General features: G+C 36.3%; 1 protein-coding gene across 1 annotated transcript; it reads right to left on the reverse strand.

The window, feature by feature from the left end:
* Positions 1 to 5,685: 5,685 nt before the first annotated feature.
* Positions 5,686 to 20,472, reverse strand: clcf1 (cardiotrophin-like cytokine factor 1). Its single transcript, XM_052150136.1, has 3 exons — positions 20,148 to 20,472; positions 9,266 to 9,426; positions 5,686 to 7,042 (listed from the first exon to the last, which is right to left on the reverse strand). The coding sequence occupies exons 1-3, from the start codon at positions 20,161 to 20,163 to the stop codon at positions 6,047 to 6,049; spliced, it is 1,173 nt and encodes a 390-aa protein (XP_052006096.1). The 5' UTR covers positions 20,164 to 20,472; the 3' UTR covers positions 5,686 to 6,046.
* Between the last annotated feature and the right edge of the window lie 121 nt (positions 20,473 to 20,593).

Here is a 20,593-nt window from a genome sequence, read left to right on the forward strand (position 1 = left end):
TTTACAGTTCAAATAACACATGCGTAAGTGCTTTTATAAAATTATAAGCTTCACATTTCTGCCTTTAAACCCTCTAAAAAATTGGCCCCATTCACTTCCATTGTAAGTGCCTCACTGTAACCTCGATTTTGGCTTTTTTTCTTTTTTTTTTAAAGAAAAGGAGGAAGAGGTTGAAATGTTTTGTTTTTTTCTGGTAATCAACATTATGCCACAAATTCTGTAGATTGAGCTTAACTTGTAATGTAAAATATTCCTTTAAAATAATGTCCCCTTCAAGTGTTTCTCAAGTAAACATTGTTTCAAGCTTTTGAAGTAATTATTCAAGAGCAATAGTTTTTCAGTAACAGCAATTAAACACAAAAACATTTTAATTTAAAAACATTAAAAAAGTAATCCAATGCAAAATAAAACTACTTCAGTTATTGTCATAATCTTTTCTGTGTGATTATTAGATATACATTAATACTGATTCAATGCAGTTCAAGTTTGTCTTAGAAGCAGATATTTATTGGGTTAATAGCTACTAAAGTTATCCAGTCAAGGACAGTGAGTGCTTTTTTTTCTTCTTGTGAATATTGTTGTTTGATTAATATTAACGATAGGCCTGACAGCACATCTATAAAGCTGCATTAACACATTGCACAGATCGGATACTTTGAGATATACGATTTTTGTACTGTCTTCTTACACTCATATAATACATTAACAGCTGTTTACATTAGAAGAATATTTCAGTTCTGTAGGTCCATGCAATGCAAATCAACAGGGTCCAAAACTTTGAAGCTCCAAAATGCACATAAAGGCAGTATAAAAGTGATTCATACAACTCCATTGGTTAAATCCATGTCTTCAGAAGCCATATGATATGTGTGAGTGAGAAACTGATCCATAGTTAAGTCCTTTTTTTAATTGATAAATGTACACTTTTTCCTAAGCGCTCTTTTCTATTTAGATAATAGAATTATGCAATTCGTATTATTTGTGCATATCGCCACCTACTGGGCAGAGGAGAATTTATAGTAAAAAAAAAAGGACTCAACTTTTGATCTGTTTCTCACTCACACCTATCACTTCTGAAGACATGGATTTAACAACAGAAGTGGTATGGATTACCTTTATGCTGCATTTACATGCTTTTTAGAGCTTGGACCCTGTTGTCTTGCAGTGTATGGACCTACAGAGCTGTAATATTCTTCTAAAATCTTTGTATGTGTTTTGCAGGAGAAAGAAAGTCACACACAACTGGGTTGGCATGAGGGTGAGTTTGGGAACCACTGCATTAGACTAACCCTATCACAAAAAGCAAGCTTGCATTTTTAAGTAAAAACAATCAACAATATTTAATTCCTGAATAATAATAAGGGAGTTTTTTTCTGGGGAAAAATGTAGCCAAGTACTTACACACACATGCACACACACACATACTCTCAATGATTCAAGGAAGCCACATGTGATGATACACTCACAAGCGCACAATGCGGTCTTTGTTGCCGATGTGTGGTCATCCATTTAGGGGACCGAGGCTGACTGGACTCTACATTACGCACTGAGTCTTCGGCCATGTGTGTGTAAGTGCGTGTGACTGTGTTTAAGTCCATTCCCTCTCTCCAAACTAATCTTTTCCCGTAATTTGTGATAATTGCGTATAAAGAACGTGTCACACCCCTTTGTGTGAATGTGAATGTGAGTGTGTGTGTTTGTGAGTGTCTGTGGGTGTGGTTGCACCGTGGTAACTCCAGTACAGGTGTGTTGCTTAAAGGGAAAGACTGATTCTCATGGATCGTTTAATTTTACCCCAAACATAGCCTGAAGAAAAGAAACATTAAGCACCAGAACTTTCATTCACCTACAATATCATCTGTTTGTGCCATGATGTTTGTTTGTCTGTGTTGTGTTTTGTTAAATATGACGTTTTTGTTTGTGGCTTGTATACTGTTACCCAAAGTTGTATGCATGTTTGTGTGTGTGTGTGTGTGTGTGTGTGTGTGTATAGGTGAGCGCCAGGGAAGAGGAGAGGCGTGAGAGAGAGATAGAGGGGAAGAGAGGATGTGGGATTAGATGAAAGGACAGAGTGGTCATAAATTTAACTCAGACAGACAAATAAAACTTGTGCTATCTTTCCAGTCCCTCTGGTTTTTCCTCAAGGGGTGAGAGTAACACACACACACATACACAGTGTTGCTAGTAAAGGCCTTTTGTACTCAAGAATTACATGACATCATTCAGTCATATCTCAGAGAAATAAATAACATAAAATAAATATAACAGACATAAAACTACATATACATACACATACAGAAATAGCTGTACATAATGTACACAAACACTAATACATATTTATACGCCTCCCCTTGACATTATTTCTTGACATAAATTCATGTGTAGGAGATCATATGGTAATAGCATGGTACCTTGATATTCATAAACCACTGTATTTACTTGGTACTTCAAATAATGCCACCATTTTACTGTAGTAAAAGTTCAAAAAAACACAGTTACACCATGGTAAATTCATATAGTACCATGGTATTTATATACTATGGTACTATGTCCAAAACATATGATGATGCCATGGTATTTGATAAATAACATGGTACTATAACATGGTACTGAATGATTACCATATTCACCTACCATGTTTACATGACCAAAAACAATGGTATTACCATTGTACCATGTTATACCATAATACTTTGATATTTACCATACCTATACCATGGTATTTAGATGGTACTGTTAGGTACTTTAAGGAATACCATGCTACCATGGCACCTTGTCCAAATAAAAATTAGTAATACTATAGGACTTATATATACCATAGTACTGAATGATTTCCATAGGTACAGTTACTATTTAGATGGTACAACAAGAAACTTCAAAGAAACATGGTAATTCCATGACATTGTTTTTTTTTTTTTTGTTTTTTTTTTTGTAAACGTTTCCCTTTCTGTTTGTCCACACACACCATCTGAACATCCAAATGCGTAGGTGTGTGTGGAAAATGAGCAGTGAATGGCAATGAGGCAATACTGAGTCAGTTTCTGAGGCAGCAAAAACTCTCCATTGTGTCTTTGGTGACGCCACACTTCCTCAACTTTTCCCCATTCACCCTTTCACTACTGCATGACTCCAAACATGATTCACTTTCATTCTGCTGAATCATGTGTGTGAATCTCGCTCTCAATGAGCACTTTTTTCTCCTTTGTCTGTGACATAATTCCCATCTCTTGGCCATCTTTTTTGTTTGGCGATTTAGTGCAAAGCGTGTGACCATTGAAAGTCCTTAGGTCTCCATACATAGAGCGTGAAGAAATCTTTCATACACACTTTCACTCTGCTTCAAAACCTAGTGAGCTGCCTTCATAATAGGCAGCTTTTTAAGGCATCATAGACACACTCTTGACATCATAGACTCACTCTTGACATTTTCATACAATGAAAGTGAATGGTGATTGAGGCTTTCATTCTGCATCCCTTTTGTCTTTTGAGTTAATAATGTCCTTTAAATGTAGTCCATATTTCATCATGTCATATTCATTCATTTACTCACTTTTACCCCAACTAAAATGGCATTAGTTTTAGCTGATGAAAATAACATATTTTTGTTGATGACAATGTGCAAAATGTCAAAAGCATGTGTCAAACTATAACAGACCAAACTTATATTCAATATAGTTTAAGCTCAATCGACAGTGTTTGTGGTGTAATTTTGATTAACACAAAAAATTTATTTAGACTTCTTTAAAAAAGCACAAATCTGGATTACAATGAGGCACTTACAATGGAAGAGAATGGGAGTCAATCTGTAAACGTTATAATACTCACTGTTTCAAAAGTATAGCCACAAGATGTAAACTATATGCGTGTTAACATGATTTTAGTGTGATAAAATTGCTTACTAACCTTTTCTGTGAAGTTATATGCAATTTTACAACTTCGTTGCTATGATGACTTAACAATGGAAACCCTGTCATTCCAGTAAACGACTATTTAAACAACTTTACACCTTAAATAATAACTGAGTTTTAAAGGAGCACTATGTAAGATGTTTTGGTTAAAATTAACAAATTGGCATTATTGATTGTGTACATAAACAATTAGTGTTCAAAACAATGCCCTTACCGTACCCCTATTCAAACATATAAAAATGATTTGAATTTTGAGCTGTTGGGTAGGATTTGTTGCGAAATCACTGGTTTATGATGTACATCCTTGCGTCATTACTTCATGTCCTTAAACACAAGAAAGGAGGAACGACTGTCTCATGTTCCGACTGGAGAAACAAACTACACTTTTCAGTTAGGGCAGCATTGCTGCAATCTGGATGGATGTTTATCTGTTATCCATTTGACGAAAGTTATTTACCTGTTATTATGCTTGGATATGTTTTCTGGTAGTCATGCTTGCATAAATTGAACATTACTCATGTGTTAATCGATCCTGATGCATCAACGTTGTTCGGTGAATTTACTGTGACATGTTTACTAATATTTCTAACTTTAGAAATGTACTTCTTGTAATTGTTATTTTTCATATTAGCATATTATTTTCATGTTTAATAAAGCATATTTTATCCCCAACATTACTGAATCCTCCTTTTATGTTTTTAGTTTACTGTGTTATTGTGTGTATTGCATAGACATAATATTGTAGTATTACGGCTCACTTGCATTATCAACTGAGGCTGTACAATATAATATAAAAATAATAAAGTCTTCCATTGAACTCATATCAGCCATATCCCAAATATCACCTCTTAAATTGACGTGTAGTACAATACAAACATAATAGAAGATAAAACACTTGAATAATCATATTCAAATATACAGGTAATACTGGATTACCCTATTCTTTATGTACAAGTGCTTTGAGTGTAGTGTCAGAAAAGCACTATATGTGTAAAATTCATTCATTCAATATCTGTAAATATGAGTGGTTTTTTTTTTTTATCTTCATCAAAGCAAGTAATATTTCAGTTTTGAATGTTTAACTGCGTAACATAATATCAACATGAAAATAGCATGTTTTGACTCTGGCTCTAAATATTTCCCAGTCATAATCACACACAGGAAATGTCCAGGTAAGCTGAAATCCTGAGAGCAGTGCCGAAACACGATTCACGTAATGTGTTCTTCAGCAAATTGCTTGCAGTTTTAACCTTCAACCACAGATGTCGCTAGAGAGCACAAAGTTAGTGCAGCTTTAACAGAAGAATGAATGTAAATGCTTTTATATAATTATAATCTTCACATTTTTGCCTTTAAACCCTCCAAAAATTGGCCCCATTGGCTTCCATTGTAAGTACCTCACTGTAAGCTAGATTTTTGCTTATTTTATAGAAAATGAGGGACGAGGCGAAATTATTTTTTTGTTGTTATCAACATTATGCCACAAATGTTGTCGATTGAGCTTACCTTGTATTGAATCCAGAGTATTCCTGTACAAACATTTATTTAAATGTATCAAACATAATAAAGATTTATAAACATGAACAACATGAAAACTGTCCTGAAAACCTGAGCTTTTGAAATAATAAATATAAATATACTTTTTAGAAGTTTCTGTGTTGTGAATTCTTCACAATTTAGAGACTTTTACATTAATTATGCAAAATAAGTAATGCAAGATATTGAATTATGTGTAGCATGTATTAATGGAAACAGCATATTTGGAAATCCCTGATTGTAACAAGCTCAGTGAAAATGTGTAAATGTTAATAATAAATATGCTCAGAATCTCATTCAGTCCTGAAATTTTCCAATTAGAAACTTTTTGAAAGATGTATAAACTATAAAAAATAGATCAATCTAATTCAAATAAAATACATTTTCACCTAGTATGTCTGTGTTCTGGGCATTTTGTGCTTATTAGAGCATTACAATGTTAGCTTAGCAACATGCTAATGTCAAACTATCTTTTATGATCCCGAAATGTGTCTCAGACGGCAAAATTGTGGCATTTAAATCAAACAGTGTGCACCTGGCTTTAGAAGGCAGTAGACAGCGAGGCAGCTCACTTGGTTTTGGAACAAAGCCTTGTTTTTTTCTCAAACGCGTAATCGTTTCTTCAGTCTGGTGAAATCTTTTGCTGACCTCCACAGCCAGCTCTGCAGTTCTCGCAGCACCCAGAATCCCTCCACCTTCCGTGAAAAATCATTAGGGACAGGATTTGATGAGAGCACAGGGGCCGGCAACAAAGAGTGAACCTCGGCGGCCGGCCCTCCATACTGATAGAGGAGGGAGAGCGGAGAGAGACCGGGATGAGAGGATGGTTCCGAACGCATAGAGCGATGAGGATGGAGAGATGGCGAGGAAAAGAGTACAGGCTGCTTCTGGCTTATTTCTCCATCTCCGAATTTGAGAGTTGTGTAGTTCATATTGTTGTTATTGATGTTTTTGTTGTAGTTCAGTTTTGTTGACGTCTCATCTTCAACACTTAACAATCTTCTCCTCTTTCCCCATCTCTCCATTCCTTCCTCCTTCTCGCCCTCCTCTCTGGCTACCCAGCTCTCTCGTTCTCTTCTCCTTCCTCTCCTACCCCTTTCCCTGACCCGCTTTATATTCCCCTGACTCGTTCCCTCTTTAACGCCCGATGTGGTCTGACCACCTTGCTTTCGAGGAATGTGACTCCGTAGAGGGGCGGGGCTGTTCTCGCCCACTCCCTGATACTGTGACGACAGGGGTGGGGCGTATCCTTGAGCAGGGGTGGCATATCCTGGTGAGAGTGGTAAGTTGCCATGGGGAGGCAAGGTGTAGCCTAGGGAATTCATCAGCCCTGATATTGAGCCAAGTAACCCGCTGAGGCCGGAGCAGAAGTGGAGGAGGGAGCTCTGGAGGTATGGGCACAAGGTGGAGCGTGCCAGCTCCCTCACGGCACAGAGAAGAACACTGTATGCACGCTGGTTCTGTGCCAAGCGGGCACCGTTCTCCAGCCCACGCCACAAGTCCACCCGTGTGGCCGCACTGGGCACGGATAAAGAGGAGCTGTTGGGACGCGGAGGGGAGAAGCCGGGATCACTGAACGGAGGTCCAAGATATGACAGCTGAGGACAAGAGATGAGAACATGTGACATTAGGAAGCAATTTCAATGATTTATGATACCTTCAGATTTTAGACATCATCTTATTTTGATAAGACCACGATCCTTAAAGACCTCATGAAATCAAAATGATTGTTTTGTGGTTTTTATTCCAGGCTTTGAGGCCATTTAGTGTACTCCTAAAAGTGCACAAAATAAACTTTTAACAGATATACTGTAAATGTAAGCCATGTATTCGTCTCTTCTGAAAAAATAAACCTAAATTATTAATGACTTATCTTGTTTGCAGGGACATATAAAAATGTAGGTCAATTAAAAGGCTCACTAGAATAAGAATATTCCCACTCCCAATTATAAATACCACCTGCATCAGACTACACTTAAAAAAAACAGCTCTTTGGCTGAACTTGATTCAGTTGTGAACAGTGGTTCCAAGTGTTTGAAATGAATCCTCTTAACTTCAAATTACTAATTTGTTGTAAACTCAACAAACACAATTTGTGTGGAAAGAATGTAGTTAAATTGGGTAAACCCAACATAATTAGACATGTCAGTGTAACTCAAATGAATCTCTTTTATTTCTTCATCTACTAACTAGTGAAAGTGAATGTTAGCATGCTAAATACATGCTGGTTGGAAGCACTAGAGTGTGTCATGGTTAGCACAGCAATTGCTCAACTAAGCGAGCTATCAGTTTCATGTGCGACATCTACTTGTCCTCGTTGTTATCTCAAGCTCCACTCTTCACAATAATGGTAACCCCCACTATAACAGAAACTCTTCTTAATCTTAACATAACAAAATATTAAACATTACCAAGTATACCCCTTTAAATTCATCTTGCACAAACATACATGAAATAACACTTTATATATTTTAAACATTTACTTTCCATAACCTGAGTCCCATGCAAAGCATGCCAGGAAATGGAAATCATCTTCATGAATGCTACATTAAAACTACAAAAAGTATTCATGTAGTCCCAAATCAAATGAATCAAGTAAACTTCCATATGACAAATTTAAATGGATAGAATGCAGTGGAATTAAGTTAAAAGGTTCTAGAATTGTGTTGTTTTAGTACATTCTAATTAAGTAAATTGAACAAGCAGCTCTGTAAAAAATGCTTTCCAAGTGGTAACATATAAATGAACTTTTATTAAAATATCAAGTCGAAAATCTTATTTAATCTGACTAAATCAGCCTGACAAATTACTTACATAAAAAAGTAATTTTAAAGGGTTAAAGGAATATTCCATGCTCAATACCATTAAGCTCAATCGACAGAATTTGTGGCAAATGGTGATAACCACAAAAATTCATTTTGACTCGTTCCTCTTTAAACAAAAAAATCTGGGTTACAGTGAATCACTTACAACGAAAGTGAATGGGGCCAATCCTTAAATATTAAAATACTCACTATTTCAAAAGTATAGGCACAATACGTAAATATGCGTGTTAACATGATTTAAGTGTGATAAAATCGCTTATTAACCCTTTCTGTGTAAAGTTATAGCCTATTTTACAAGTACGTTGCCATGACGATGTAGTGTTAGCAAACCCTAAAACCCTAAAATGACTAAAAATTATGATTTAAATAACTTTTCAGCTCAAATAATACATGAATTTTATCAGAAGAATGAATGTAAGTGCTTTTATAAAGTTCAAAAATTCACATTTCTGTCTTTAATCCCCCCAAAATTGACCCCATTCACCTCCATTGTAAGTGCCTCACTGTAACCTCAATTTTTGCTTTTTTATAAAGAAAAGAAGAGACGAGTCTAAATTATTTTTTGTGGTAATCAACATTAAGATTGAGCTTAACTTGTAGGTATAGTAAAAATACATTTCCCTTTAAAGATAAAACAGATTCTGGAAGTTACAGTTGCAAGTTTTTTTTTTCAGTGTAGCAAATCATGGATAATTGATGTGTCTTCATCTGATTTTTTATATATAATGAAGACTTTTGGCTATTTAAAATAAAAGGACATTCAACAGCTTTACCGGTCTTTCAACAGCTTTACCTTAAAAAACTAGGTAAGGTAGAAGATACTAGCAAGGTCTAAATAAAAGATTGGAAGATGTCACTATATAGTTGGTTTAGGAAGAAAAGTGATACAGACAAGACAAAGAGACTGTGGGGGAAGAACATCCACAGGAAAACATTTATAAACACACATGCAAATACACACCCACTTAAGCGCACACACAAACAGATACGACTTACATAAGTGTTTCTGATTTCTTTCAGCTGGTGGTCCAGGTATTTGGTCAGCTCATATGTTCTCTCTATAGAGCTCCTCTCATTGGACAAACTGAGCTTGTGGTCCAGCACCTGGCCACACCCAACTGAAGCAGCCAATAATAGTATCAGGAGAACTTGATGGACTGAAAGGAAAAACAATATTGAGTGTGTATACATGCACACCAATACGCTGGTAACTTCTCAAAATAGCTTCTTTAAAATAATCGCAAGAAAACCATGTTTAGATGAGATTTTAAATAATCATGTCATTCTTTGCTTTTGACGTCGAAACATAAACAGTCACGCACTTGAGCATAATGGATAAGTCGATAAAGGAAAGCTGTTTAAGGTGTGTAAATGACCTTACACGGCGGCTTGTAGAGCACAACAGTGGCTATCCACTTTTTAACTGTCTAGGTTCTGGAAGTATTTTTCCCATAAGGATTTCATAAAATACTTCTAAGCCATGAACCAAACCAATCAGCCCCGAGTGGAATCACAAGATTACAAACTTTGACTTGTGGATTGTATCATTCACAGTGTGTCATGCCAGTGGGCGGTCACTGCAGAGCTGTTTTCGCGTGCTTTGTTTGGTGCGATTCTTTAATTGGTGGATCATTCTCTGCTGGATCACTGGTTGTGTAGTTCTTCACCAGGAAATACCCTATTAAACACAATTAAATGAACACCTGACTGATGGCTTCCTCAGAAGCTCATAATACCATCAATTAACAACCTCGGACCTCACAGTAAGTCTGCCTTTAAAGGTTTATGCAGTTTATGACAGTGAATGGGATTGTTACTTCTGGAACCCAACTGTTGCGCTCTATTAAGCATAATTGGTGTAAGATTGTGCATGGAAACGCACTCAATAAGAATCAGGAATACAGCTCAATGTAGCTTGCTCTTTGCAAATATTTTGTACATGCACAATTGACAAAGTAATGCACATTGTTTTATAACTCACTTGTTTGGTGTGGCTGGCTTTTTTGCCTTTCAATTCTGTGACATGCTTTAATAATTTTGTTATTTTTTCAACTAACACAAATAAAGAAATATTGCTTCAGGGATAACACCAAGCAGAGAGAGTCTTGGCAATCTGTCTGTAATGGGGCCCAGAATAAAGGATTGATTTGGAAGAGCTCATAGAGATTATGGTGAACCATTTCTGTGCATTTTTTTTATATATATGGAAGCTTTAGTTGTAATTCTTTTGAGGTAATTAAAGATTATGCTGTCAGTTATCTGTTAAAGCTTTAATTCCAGAGATGACAGTTTCGTGAGGTTATATTTGGTCATGTTTTTGCTACTAGAGACTAGTACAAAGTTCATTTATAAGATAAATTATTATTATAATTATATAAGTATTCATGCACATATTGAAAGGAATATGATAGAGGTTAAATAATGTGTATATATATATATATGTATATATATATATATATATATATATATATATATACAGTTTGTTTTTAAATGTTTTTAAAGTGATAGTTCACCCAGCAAATAAAAATTCTCTCATCGTTTACTCACCCTCATGCCATCCCAGTGGTGTATGACTTTCTTTCTTTTTTCTGCTGAACACAAATGAAGATTTTTAGAAGAATATTTCAGCTCTGTAGGTCCATACAATGCAAGTGAATGGTACCACAATTTTTAAGCTACAAAAGCTCATAAAGGCAGCCTAAAAGTAATCCATACAACTCCAGTGGTTAAATCCATGTCTTCAAAAGCGATATGATAGGTGTGGGTGAGAAACAGATCAATGTTTAATTATTTTTTTACAATAAATCTCCACTTTCACATTCTTCTTGTTTTGTTTTTGACGATTCATGTTCTTCATGCCTATCGCCACCTACTGGGCAAGGAAGATAATGTATAGTAAAAAGGACTTAAATATAGATTTGTTTCTCACCCACAGCTATCATATCGCTTCTGAAGACATGGATTTAACCACTGGAGTTATATGGATTACTTTTATGCTGTCTTTATGTGCATTTGGAGCTCAGGGCTCAGCAATACGGACTGCTTGATGGCCCAGGGTCAGTGTGAAAGAGATTCGGGCCAGTTTCTAGAATTTTCACTTGCCCAATCGTGCCACTGGTGCATTTCTAACGTTAGTGCAAGCAGACATCAAGCGAGAGAGCACCAAAATTACATGGAGCTAACAAAGCTTTCTAACAGAGGATGCGGAGAAGAGCTAACGCAGTTATATTTAGCTTGCAAAGATGTGTGAGCGCATAATATACTTGATGCTCCATGGCACAGTGCGGACACAGAGCATGCTCTCCTAGAACTGTTACTCCTAGAACAGCATGGAAAAAGAACCACTTCATGAATATCGGAGCACGCTTGCAGGTCTTGCACAACATTTTAATATTTTAATTATCCCTGCACATTCCATGTTCACAGTGTGTGAAATTCCCAATTTTCTTTTTTCATTTTAACATGTTGGTGAAAATGTGTAATCCACACATTGGAACACAATAAATCCAAAGTGTCTTTCTATTGGACTGTAAATCCACCTCTCTCTGTGCACCTTAGACACCGTTTAGCGTGCATGCACACTTGTAAATGGACAGAGTATATAAAAAAGCGCATTTCTCTCATTATTTCACCTTTAGAAATGAAGCACTGAACAAAACGTATTAAACTTGTTTTTTTTAATCCTGGTTATGCACATGGCTGGAAATCGGAGCTGCTCAGTATCCAAAATGCAAGTAAATATTTAATTAGGCAATGTTTCAAAATGTTAACATTAATTTGAAATGCTATAGGTGTTTGACCTGAAAAGAGGCAAAATCACTATGGCTATTATTATTTTCAGCACTGTTCATTTAAAACAGTCTAGCTTACTTCATATCATCCTCATAACAAACCTGTTACATATCTCATTTCCAGATTGTACAATTATTATCTGTCTGTGCTTTGAGTATCAGTCAGTGTTGGTCTTGTTTGGGTTGTCTAATTTCATGTTTATATCTGCATTCTTAATTCATAGATTAGGCCTAATATCTACTGTATATTACATGTCACAATCAATAAGTAGCATGTTTAGTAAACAGTCTCCTCTCTCATGGATTCATATATTTATTACATGGAACCTTTTTGCACGTCCGCGTTTGCGAAAGCGGAAGTCGTCATAGTTGGCTAAACTTGACTGGTGGTGAATGGGGGACCACAACAAATTACATTTTTGCTTACCCGTTTGCTTCAATAGCAAAACTAAATAAATTATTATGCTTTCACAGCTTTGCAAAACAAGACAAAAATATACAACGCTGAATAACAGCAGTGAGTAAAGAGAAACAGGCCAAATTTTCTGTCACTCTCTCAGCAGCTGTGTCAGAAGCCTCATTAACTACTTATTCTAGGGTAACAAAATACAAAGTATAATTTTATACATTTATAAGGGGTTACATAAGGCATAAATCTTATCTTTTTCAAATTATAAATGTGATTCCATTTTGGGGAAAATTGTCTTAAAGCATAACATATCTAAAAAATATTTAGCTTCGGTCACATTTTTTAAAGCCATGATGGTAAAACAGATATTTTTCATTTTTGTTTTGGGGCCAGTGAAAATGTTGGCAGAGCCAGTAAAAATCTGAACCGCTGGCCTCACCGGGCAAGAAGAAAAAATCTTTATCGTTGAGCAATGGAGATTCACAATTTTGGAACCCATTTACTTGCATTGTGGAACTAAAGAGCATTTGTGTTCAGCAAAAGAGAGAAAGTCATACACATCTGGGAAAGCATGAGGGTGAGTAAATGATGAGAGAATTTAAATTTTTTCCTTTAACAAATCGTTAATGCTAAAGTAGCACTTACTGCATTACCTTTAATGCATTTTAAGAATAAAATAAGCTCACATTAGCCCCAAAAGGTTTTTGGACACTACGTCACTTAAAAATATATGAGCATCATTAGATCTGATAGCAAAAATGTAAAACTAAGTGGCATCTGCAAACAAATGATGCTGAACAAACTTCACTGTTCTCAGACGTTTTTGCCATTACTTTTACTCCAAGTTCATTTTTAGTGGATGCATGAAGTCATTTCTCCTCAGGCTTACACAGGTGTCCTAGCCGAGAAACCACAGGTGTTTTTTATCACATTAACTATGGACATTTTACAATAATGTTTTACAACCAGAAAGTGTCTAAATACTTTTTGTCTTCATTTTGAACATTATATTGATTGTTTTTTCATTTCAAAACAGTGCCAACTTTCTTTAATACCACTTGGTTTAATATTTTGTTATCTAATGCAATTACATTCACACATTTTAAATATGACTTTAGTGTCCATATTTGAGTGTGTTTGCATGCTTATTAGTTTGTGTGGTGTGTGTTTGTGCTTGTAGTTTTCCTTTTGGAATATGTGTACATGCCTGTACATAGCCAGAGTATTTGTTAAAATTTGTACTGCATGCGCGCGCGTGTGTGTGTGTGTGTGTGTGTGTGAGTGTGTGTGTGTGTGTGTGTGTGTGTGTGTGTAGGGCCCAATCTAAGGACCCTTTTAGACCCATGTCTTCAGAATTCACACTGGGATGATGACGGCTAATGAGAATGAACCTGCGAACTTCTGAGAGGGTCTCATAGTACTCTCATTACAGTGTGGGGTGTGAGTGTGTGTCTGTTTGTCTGTGTGTTTGTGTGTGCGCGTGTGTGTGTGTGTGTGTGTGTGTGTGTGTGTGTGTGTGTGTGTGTGTGTGTGTGAGTGAGCCTTAGGGTGTCCTCCGGCACAAACACATCTCACCCAATGCCTCTCTTCTCTCTCTTTCTTGTGTCAAGCATTCAGAGGAACATGGCAGAGATGTGTAATTACTTGTTGGAGGCATTGTGTTTTCAACAGGTGTGAAATATGTGCACCTCCTCCCCTTTCTTTTTCCTTTTTATCTTTGTTCGTCACCTCTTCTTAAACCCTCCATCATGCTCCTGTCCTTCTACCTTTTCTCTGTCCTTTCTTCCCTCACATCTTTTCATTCGCATCATACAGTTTCTCACTGGCACACATTGTCTCTCTCTTTCCACTTAAATTCTCCCTGTCAAGTTTTCCAAGTTGCTTTTAAACTTCTCACACACACCTCTTTTCGCTCCCCTTCTTTTAAAGTGGTTTATCTCCTCTTTGCCACTGGCCAAAATAACAACAGCTTATTAACCTCGATTACCCCTGCCAGTTTTTCATTTCATCTCTGTTCATCTATTTATTTTCTCTTGTTCTTTCTCCTGTAATTCACTCATTCTCCTTTAAGAGGGAGGAAATCTCATAAAATACTTTCAGAAGAACATCTAAATAGCTACCTGAAACATGCACACACACACTCCTTTAGCAACCTTTTCCCCAACCCAAGGCTGGAATAATCGTTATAGTCTTTCTGTTAGCTTAGCAGCAGGGAGTGAAAAAGTTCAGCAGTGCATCTCCAAGGGATCCAAAATCATAATCTAAACAAATCGTCAGATAGATTAAAAATGTCAGATTTGGAATCAATAATGTGTCGCTATGTCTCGTCTCTTATATCCACTGACATTTCTTTGTCTTTCAATACTATTGTTTTATGCTCCGAAAACAGCTGGTTGACAATATGCAGAGGAATTGTATTGCTCAGAGGTTGCTCGTTATTAGTGCCGTTATTAAGTACATGGTGCAGTATAAGCTCAGATGATTTAGTCAGTTTGTCTGTGGGATCTTGGTAAATTTGAGCACAGTATAAGACATTGTTGCGATCGCTTATGAAACTCTAGAAGACATGTCAGTATAGGGTCTTTTCTTGTGCATGAGACTTAAAGGAATATTCTGGGATCAATACAAGTTAAGCTCAGTCGACAGCATTTGTTGCATAATGTTGAACACCTCAAAAAATAATTTTGACTCATCTGTCCTTTTCTTTATTTTTTTTAAAACAAACATCAACGTTACAGTAAGGCACTTACAATGGAAGTGAATGGGGACGATTTTTGGAGGGTTTATAGGCAGAAATGTGAAGCTTATAATTTTATAAGCTTCACATTAACTCTGCTGATAAAACGCATGTTATATTTGAGCTGTAAAGTTTTTTAAATCGTCATCTTTACAGTCATTTTAGGGTGTTAGAATTTGTTGACATTACATCATCATGTCAACGAAGTTGTAAAATTGCATATAACTTTACACAGATAAGGGTAGTAAGTGATTTTATCACACTAAAATCATGTTAACCTGGATCTTATTTATGTTTTGTGGCTATACTTTTAAAACAGTGAGTATTTTAATGTTTATGGATTGGCCTCATTCACTTCCATTGTAAGTGCCTCACTGTAACCAAGATATTTGCTTTTTAACAAAAGGAGGAACGACTTGGAATTAATGTTTGTGGCAATCAACATTACACCACAAATGCTGTCGATTGAGCTTAACTTGTATTCTTTTAGCAAGTATAATCATGTATAATTTAACTTAAGCAAAGTTTGTGTCTTGTGGCTATACTTTTGAAACAGTGTGTATTTTCACATTTTTGGACTTAATTTAAGTGCCTTAATGTAACCACATTTTTTTAATTAAATAGGGTGAGTCTAAATCATTATTTGTGGAATTCAACATCATGCCACAAATGCTGTCGACTGATCTTAACCTGACATATTCCCTTAAAGACATCTTTTTCTTTCAAGTCACCACATACAATATATTGCAAAGGTAAGAATCAGTATTTCAATCATTCATACTTAAGGTTAGGTAACTGAACAAACCCCTAATTCTAAGCACATAACTTTGCTGTGTACAGACTTTGTTTGTGCTACGGACATGAATGATACCTCATTTAGGAGAAGTGTTATTACTTTTTTACTTTTGATCATCGGATGAACAATTTTCACTTGCTGGACATTACAACAGGCAACAAAGATCGAGTGAATCGAGTGAAAGTTTTGGTCAGTGCATCGATTAGAGAATTGTTGTTTTTGTAGTTGTATCAGTAGATCACTTGGAGAACACAAATCTCTCCAATGGTTTAGATGAAAGCACAACAGCCTCTAAAAAACAGAGATCTGGCATATTTACAAAGATTTGTGTGTACATGCGTATATGTGTGTGTAACTCTTCATTTGACTTTACAGCTGGCAGCAATGATATGATGTCAAATCGGTATATCAGTCAGTTATATGTGCTGTCTTTCTCTGCATCTAACACACACACACACACACATATGCACACGTAGCCTCTTGCCTTTCATTCTCTGTCTGATTTGTTGCCATTGTGTTAACACTAAACAGACGAGTCTCGGAGGCTCCAGTCAACAATACCAAGAATTTGACGTTATGGTGCAATATCATAAAACATGTTCCCTCATATCACATCATAGGAAGTTCTATTGCCCATATGATGGGCTGGTCAGTTCCACACACAAAGAGGCTTGTGTTTTATATGCATGAGTGTGTGTGTGTGTTTGTGTGTTTCAGAAAAGGGGTGTCAGGTCATGTTGTGGGTCTGTGTACAGTTAAAGTAGAGATTTATGTGCAGTCTGCACTCAATCAAACGTGCATTCCTTCACCGACTAGATGCATGAACACAAACACACGTTACGTGAAGGGACACTCGATGGATGTTAGAATGTAAATGGATCAACTAACGTGTTCACATCCTTGTTACACTAATGTGTAACATATATAATTACACATTAGCAACATTAAAGGAATAGTTTACCCAGAAATTTTAATTCTGTCATCAATGACTCACATTGATTTGGTCCGAAAGACAGGCTCAGTCACCATTCACTTTCACTGTCTGAGACTAAAATTCAGCCTTACATCTCCTTTTCCGTTCCACTGAATAAAGAAAGTCACAGGGGTTTTGAACATCTTCAGGGTGAGTAAATGATGACAGAATTTTCCTTTTGGGGGGAACTAGCCCTCTAAAGGGCACTCACAAGGATGTTGGAATATAAATTCATCTATGTTCACACGCATATGAACATGTTCATGGATGATATATGTTGAGATTCCAGATACATCACACCAGCTCACCATCACATACACATTAATTCAGTGTTTCACTCACTCATCCAAACACTTGCCCTCTGTGATCTCTATAAGTGGGGCATATACTTCCCAACCTCCCTGAGGATATTTAGTTTGAAATTTAAATTGATGGAAGTTGGACTGAAACATTGTTGGCTTTGCCAAGGTTCTTCAGAACAAAGGAGGACTGGACAATAAAACCTGCATTACAACCAAACCTCTCTTTTCCCTGAACTTTCCTCCCCTGTTCTCCATTTCTGCTCATTTTTTCTCATGCTTTTCGTTACTTCTATCTAATTCCTCTCAAAGCACTATATCTCTGTTTCTTTCCAACGTTCCTCTACCTCTGTAATTACCTTTCTTTTTTCTCTCCTGTTTTTTTTTAATTATCTCCTCCCTTCCCCCGTTGCCATTTCTTCATCTTTTTGACTCAAGTTTCTCATTTAACGTCTCCCCTCTCTTGAAAATAAATACAAGAAAAAGAAGAGCACTATCTGCTCGCCCACTCTGGACGATTAAACGTGGAACTGCATGATAGAAAGAAAGAAAGAAAGAAAGTGTAAGAGAGACGGGGCTTGGTGGAGCGAGGGGCCATGTTAATTTGGGAAAAATGTAAACAGCATGTGTAACTGTTCAAACCGTGACCAGCTCATTTTATATCATTCCCCTGTGCTCTCTCCCTCTTTCTTTTCTTTTTAGAGGAAATCTGGGCTGCGTTAACCCTCGTTCCATCCCTCCATCTCTTTCTCCATCACTCCATCTCTCTAGCTTTCCTTCAGTCTTGCACTTCCTTAACCATCCTTTGTACCTCTATTACATGCTCTCTCTCTCTCTCTCTCTCTCTCTCTCTCTCTCTCTCTCTCTCTGCTTTTCAAGTTCTTTCCCACTCTCTTTCGACTTCTTCCCATACGTGGATTAAAATGCAAATACACGGGGTGCTGTGACATGCTAATGGGTTGGGTTTGGTTTTGTATTCTTTTGAGACCATCTGCATGAGTTTCAGTGTATTTGGCAGTTTGGACTGTGTATGATTGGTATGATAGATGCTTGTATGTGGTAGCATAACTGTGGGACAAACTAATGGAGAATATGGAAAATGTGTTTTGTGAGCGTGACAGACTGTTCTGCTGCTTTGTTCAGGCGTAAATCGCATAATTTCGTCACACACTCTTCCTCCTTTTCACAGACAGGGGTCCCAAAAGACAGGTGGTATGTATGTGTGTGGGTTCGCTTGTGTACTTAGACCCTGACTAACATGAATCATGTACTTTCTCATATCAGTGTCAGTTAACAAGACAGGGGTGAACTTGCCCTGCGAAACGCCTTGACCTAATGCACTTGAGAGCAAGAATAGAAGCAGAACCACTATTAGTGTGTATGTGTATGTGTGTGTGTGTGTGCGTGCGTGTGCGTGCGTGGGTACAGGTTTGGGTGGTTTATGAGGACATTTTTTTGGTTACAAACTGGTAATTACAAGGGTATTATGCTATAAATGTGGTTTATGAGGACATTTATAGTCTCCCCATAATTCAAATCACTTAAAAAAAAAAAACATACTAAATGATGTTATACTGAAAATTTTTAAATCCATAGTTTTCTGTGAGGGTTAAGTTTAGGGGTTGGGTTAGGGTTAGTGGATATAATTTATAGTTTGTACAGTATAAAAATCATAATGTCTATGGAGAGTCCTCACAAGGATAGCCGCACCAACATGTGTGTGTGTGTGTGTGTGTGTGTGTGTGTGTGTGTGTGTGTGTGTGTGTGTGTGTGTGTGTGTAGAAAGAGAGAGAGAGAAAGAGAAAGAGAGAGAGAGAGAGAGAGATATGTGTGTTTCCTGCTTTGATGTTGTATAAAATACCTTGTCATAGTGTAAAAAGTACTTTACTAGTGTCAGAATTTCTAGTCAACCTAGCTTTTTTGTTTAATTAAAAATATAGAACAAATTTACTTATTTGTTATTAGAACAATCAACTTTATATATATATTGCTCCAATTATATACTCCATTTTCATCGGCTATTCTTCAAGAAACTATCATGAAAGTTTAGTCATAATTAGTTAATTAGCACTAAACTCATTTTACAACACTCATTTAAAAAAGTGTAATACATGTTTAATAAAGAATGTTATTACACAACCTCATTGATTAGTTTCGCGCGGCGCCGCGCCAAAGTTATATTTAGAATAGGCTGGTGTGACATATGCAAAAAAAAAGAATAATTGAACCCATTTTGTAACAATTAAATTTTTGTGTTTGACATGAAAAGTTATATTCGATCTAAACATTTAGCAACATTAACGAAATTCACGAAATTGTAGCTTTTTCGTCCATTAAGGCCTTTTAAAACAACGAGTATATATGTGTGTGTGTGTGTGTGTGTGTGTGTGTGTGTGTGTGTGTGTGTGTGTGTGTGTGTGTGTGTGTGTGTGTGTGTTTTAATTTTTTTTTTTTTAGTGAATACTTTTAAACATTTGGAAAAAGTTTTTAGTCAATAAATAGAGAAACGAATAATTTAATCAATGCATTTTTGATCATTAATGTGTCCTGATTTTACCATAGAAGATAATTGGATGGTATCTAAAATACATAAAATGTATAAATGTATGTATAACTACATTTTCAACATGCACCACCAAAGTTATTATAAATAATAATAGTATTATAATTTTTCTTTAGGGTAAATTGTAAATATTTAATAAATAAATAAATACTTTCATTTTTTAAATGTATATTTAATACAGATTAATTATTCAAGCAATAATTATAATAATTTCTTATAATAGCCTAATATTTCAGTCCATCAAAATTCACTCCGCTTAAAAAACAATAATAATACAAATAATAATAAAAGCAAGTCGCTGGTCACTTACCTTTCCAACGATTCATTTTAATTGGACCAAATTTGCCGTTTCCGTTCCGATCAGTCAATCCTTTACGAGGTTATTAAACAATTTGGCATCAAATAAAAGGAACCCCGTTAGTTTCCTGAGCTGTTCGTTGCTTAGTCCACTCTCGAAGCTTTTTTCCAAACTTGTATTAGTTTATGTCTACATGCAGCATACAAACTGGGGAAACATCCACGGGGGGGAAATATTTGTCCTGTGTAATTAACTCAACTGTGTGTCTGCAGTGATTGACAGCTGCTGAGGTTGACGCGGGCGCGCGCTCCGGTATCCAGGTGACTTTGACGCTCTGCGCAGCTGTCGATGAAACTTACTGACTGACTGAAGATGTTTGGTGATTTTATACACATGCCTGAGAGAAAGTTCTGTCCCCCTTTCCTCATTCCACACAATGTCTTTCTCCCTTTCTCTCC

This window comes from Xyrauchen texanus, chromosome 19, assembly GCF_025860055.1.
Source record: "Xyrauchen texanus isolate HMW12.3.18 chromosome 19, RBS_HiC_50CHRs, whole genome shotgun sequence".
Taxonomy (NCBI): Eukaryota; Metazoa; Chordata; class Actinopteri; order Cypriniformes; family Catostomidae; genus Xyrauchen; species Xyrauchen texanus.

Coding starts and splice junctions, on each gene's coding strand:
- clcf1 (XM_052150136.1), bottom strand. Junction 7,043..9,265: donor AAGAAATCAGAAACACTTAT/GTAAGTCGTATC, acceptor TCTTGTCCTCAG/CTGTCATATCTTGGACCTCC.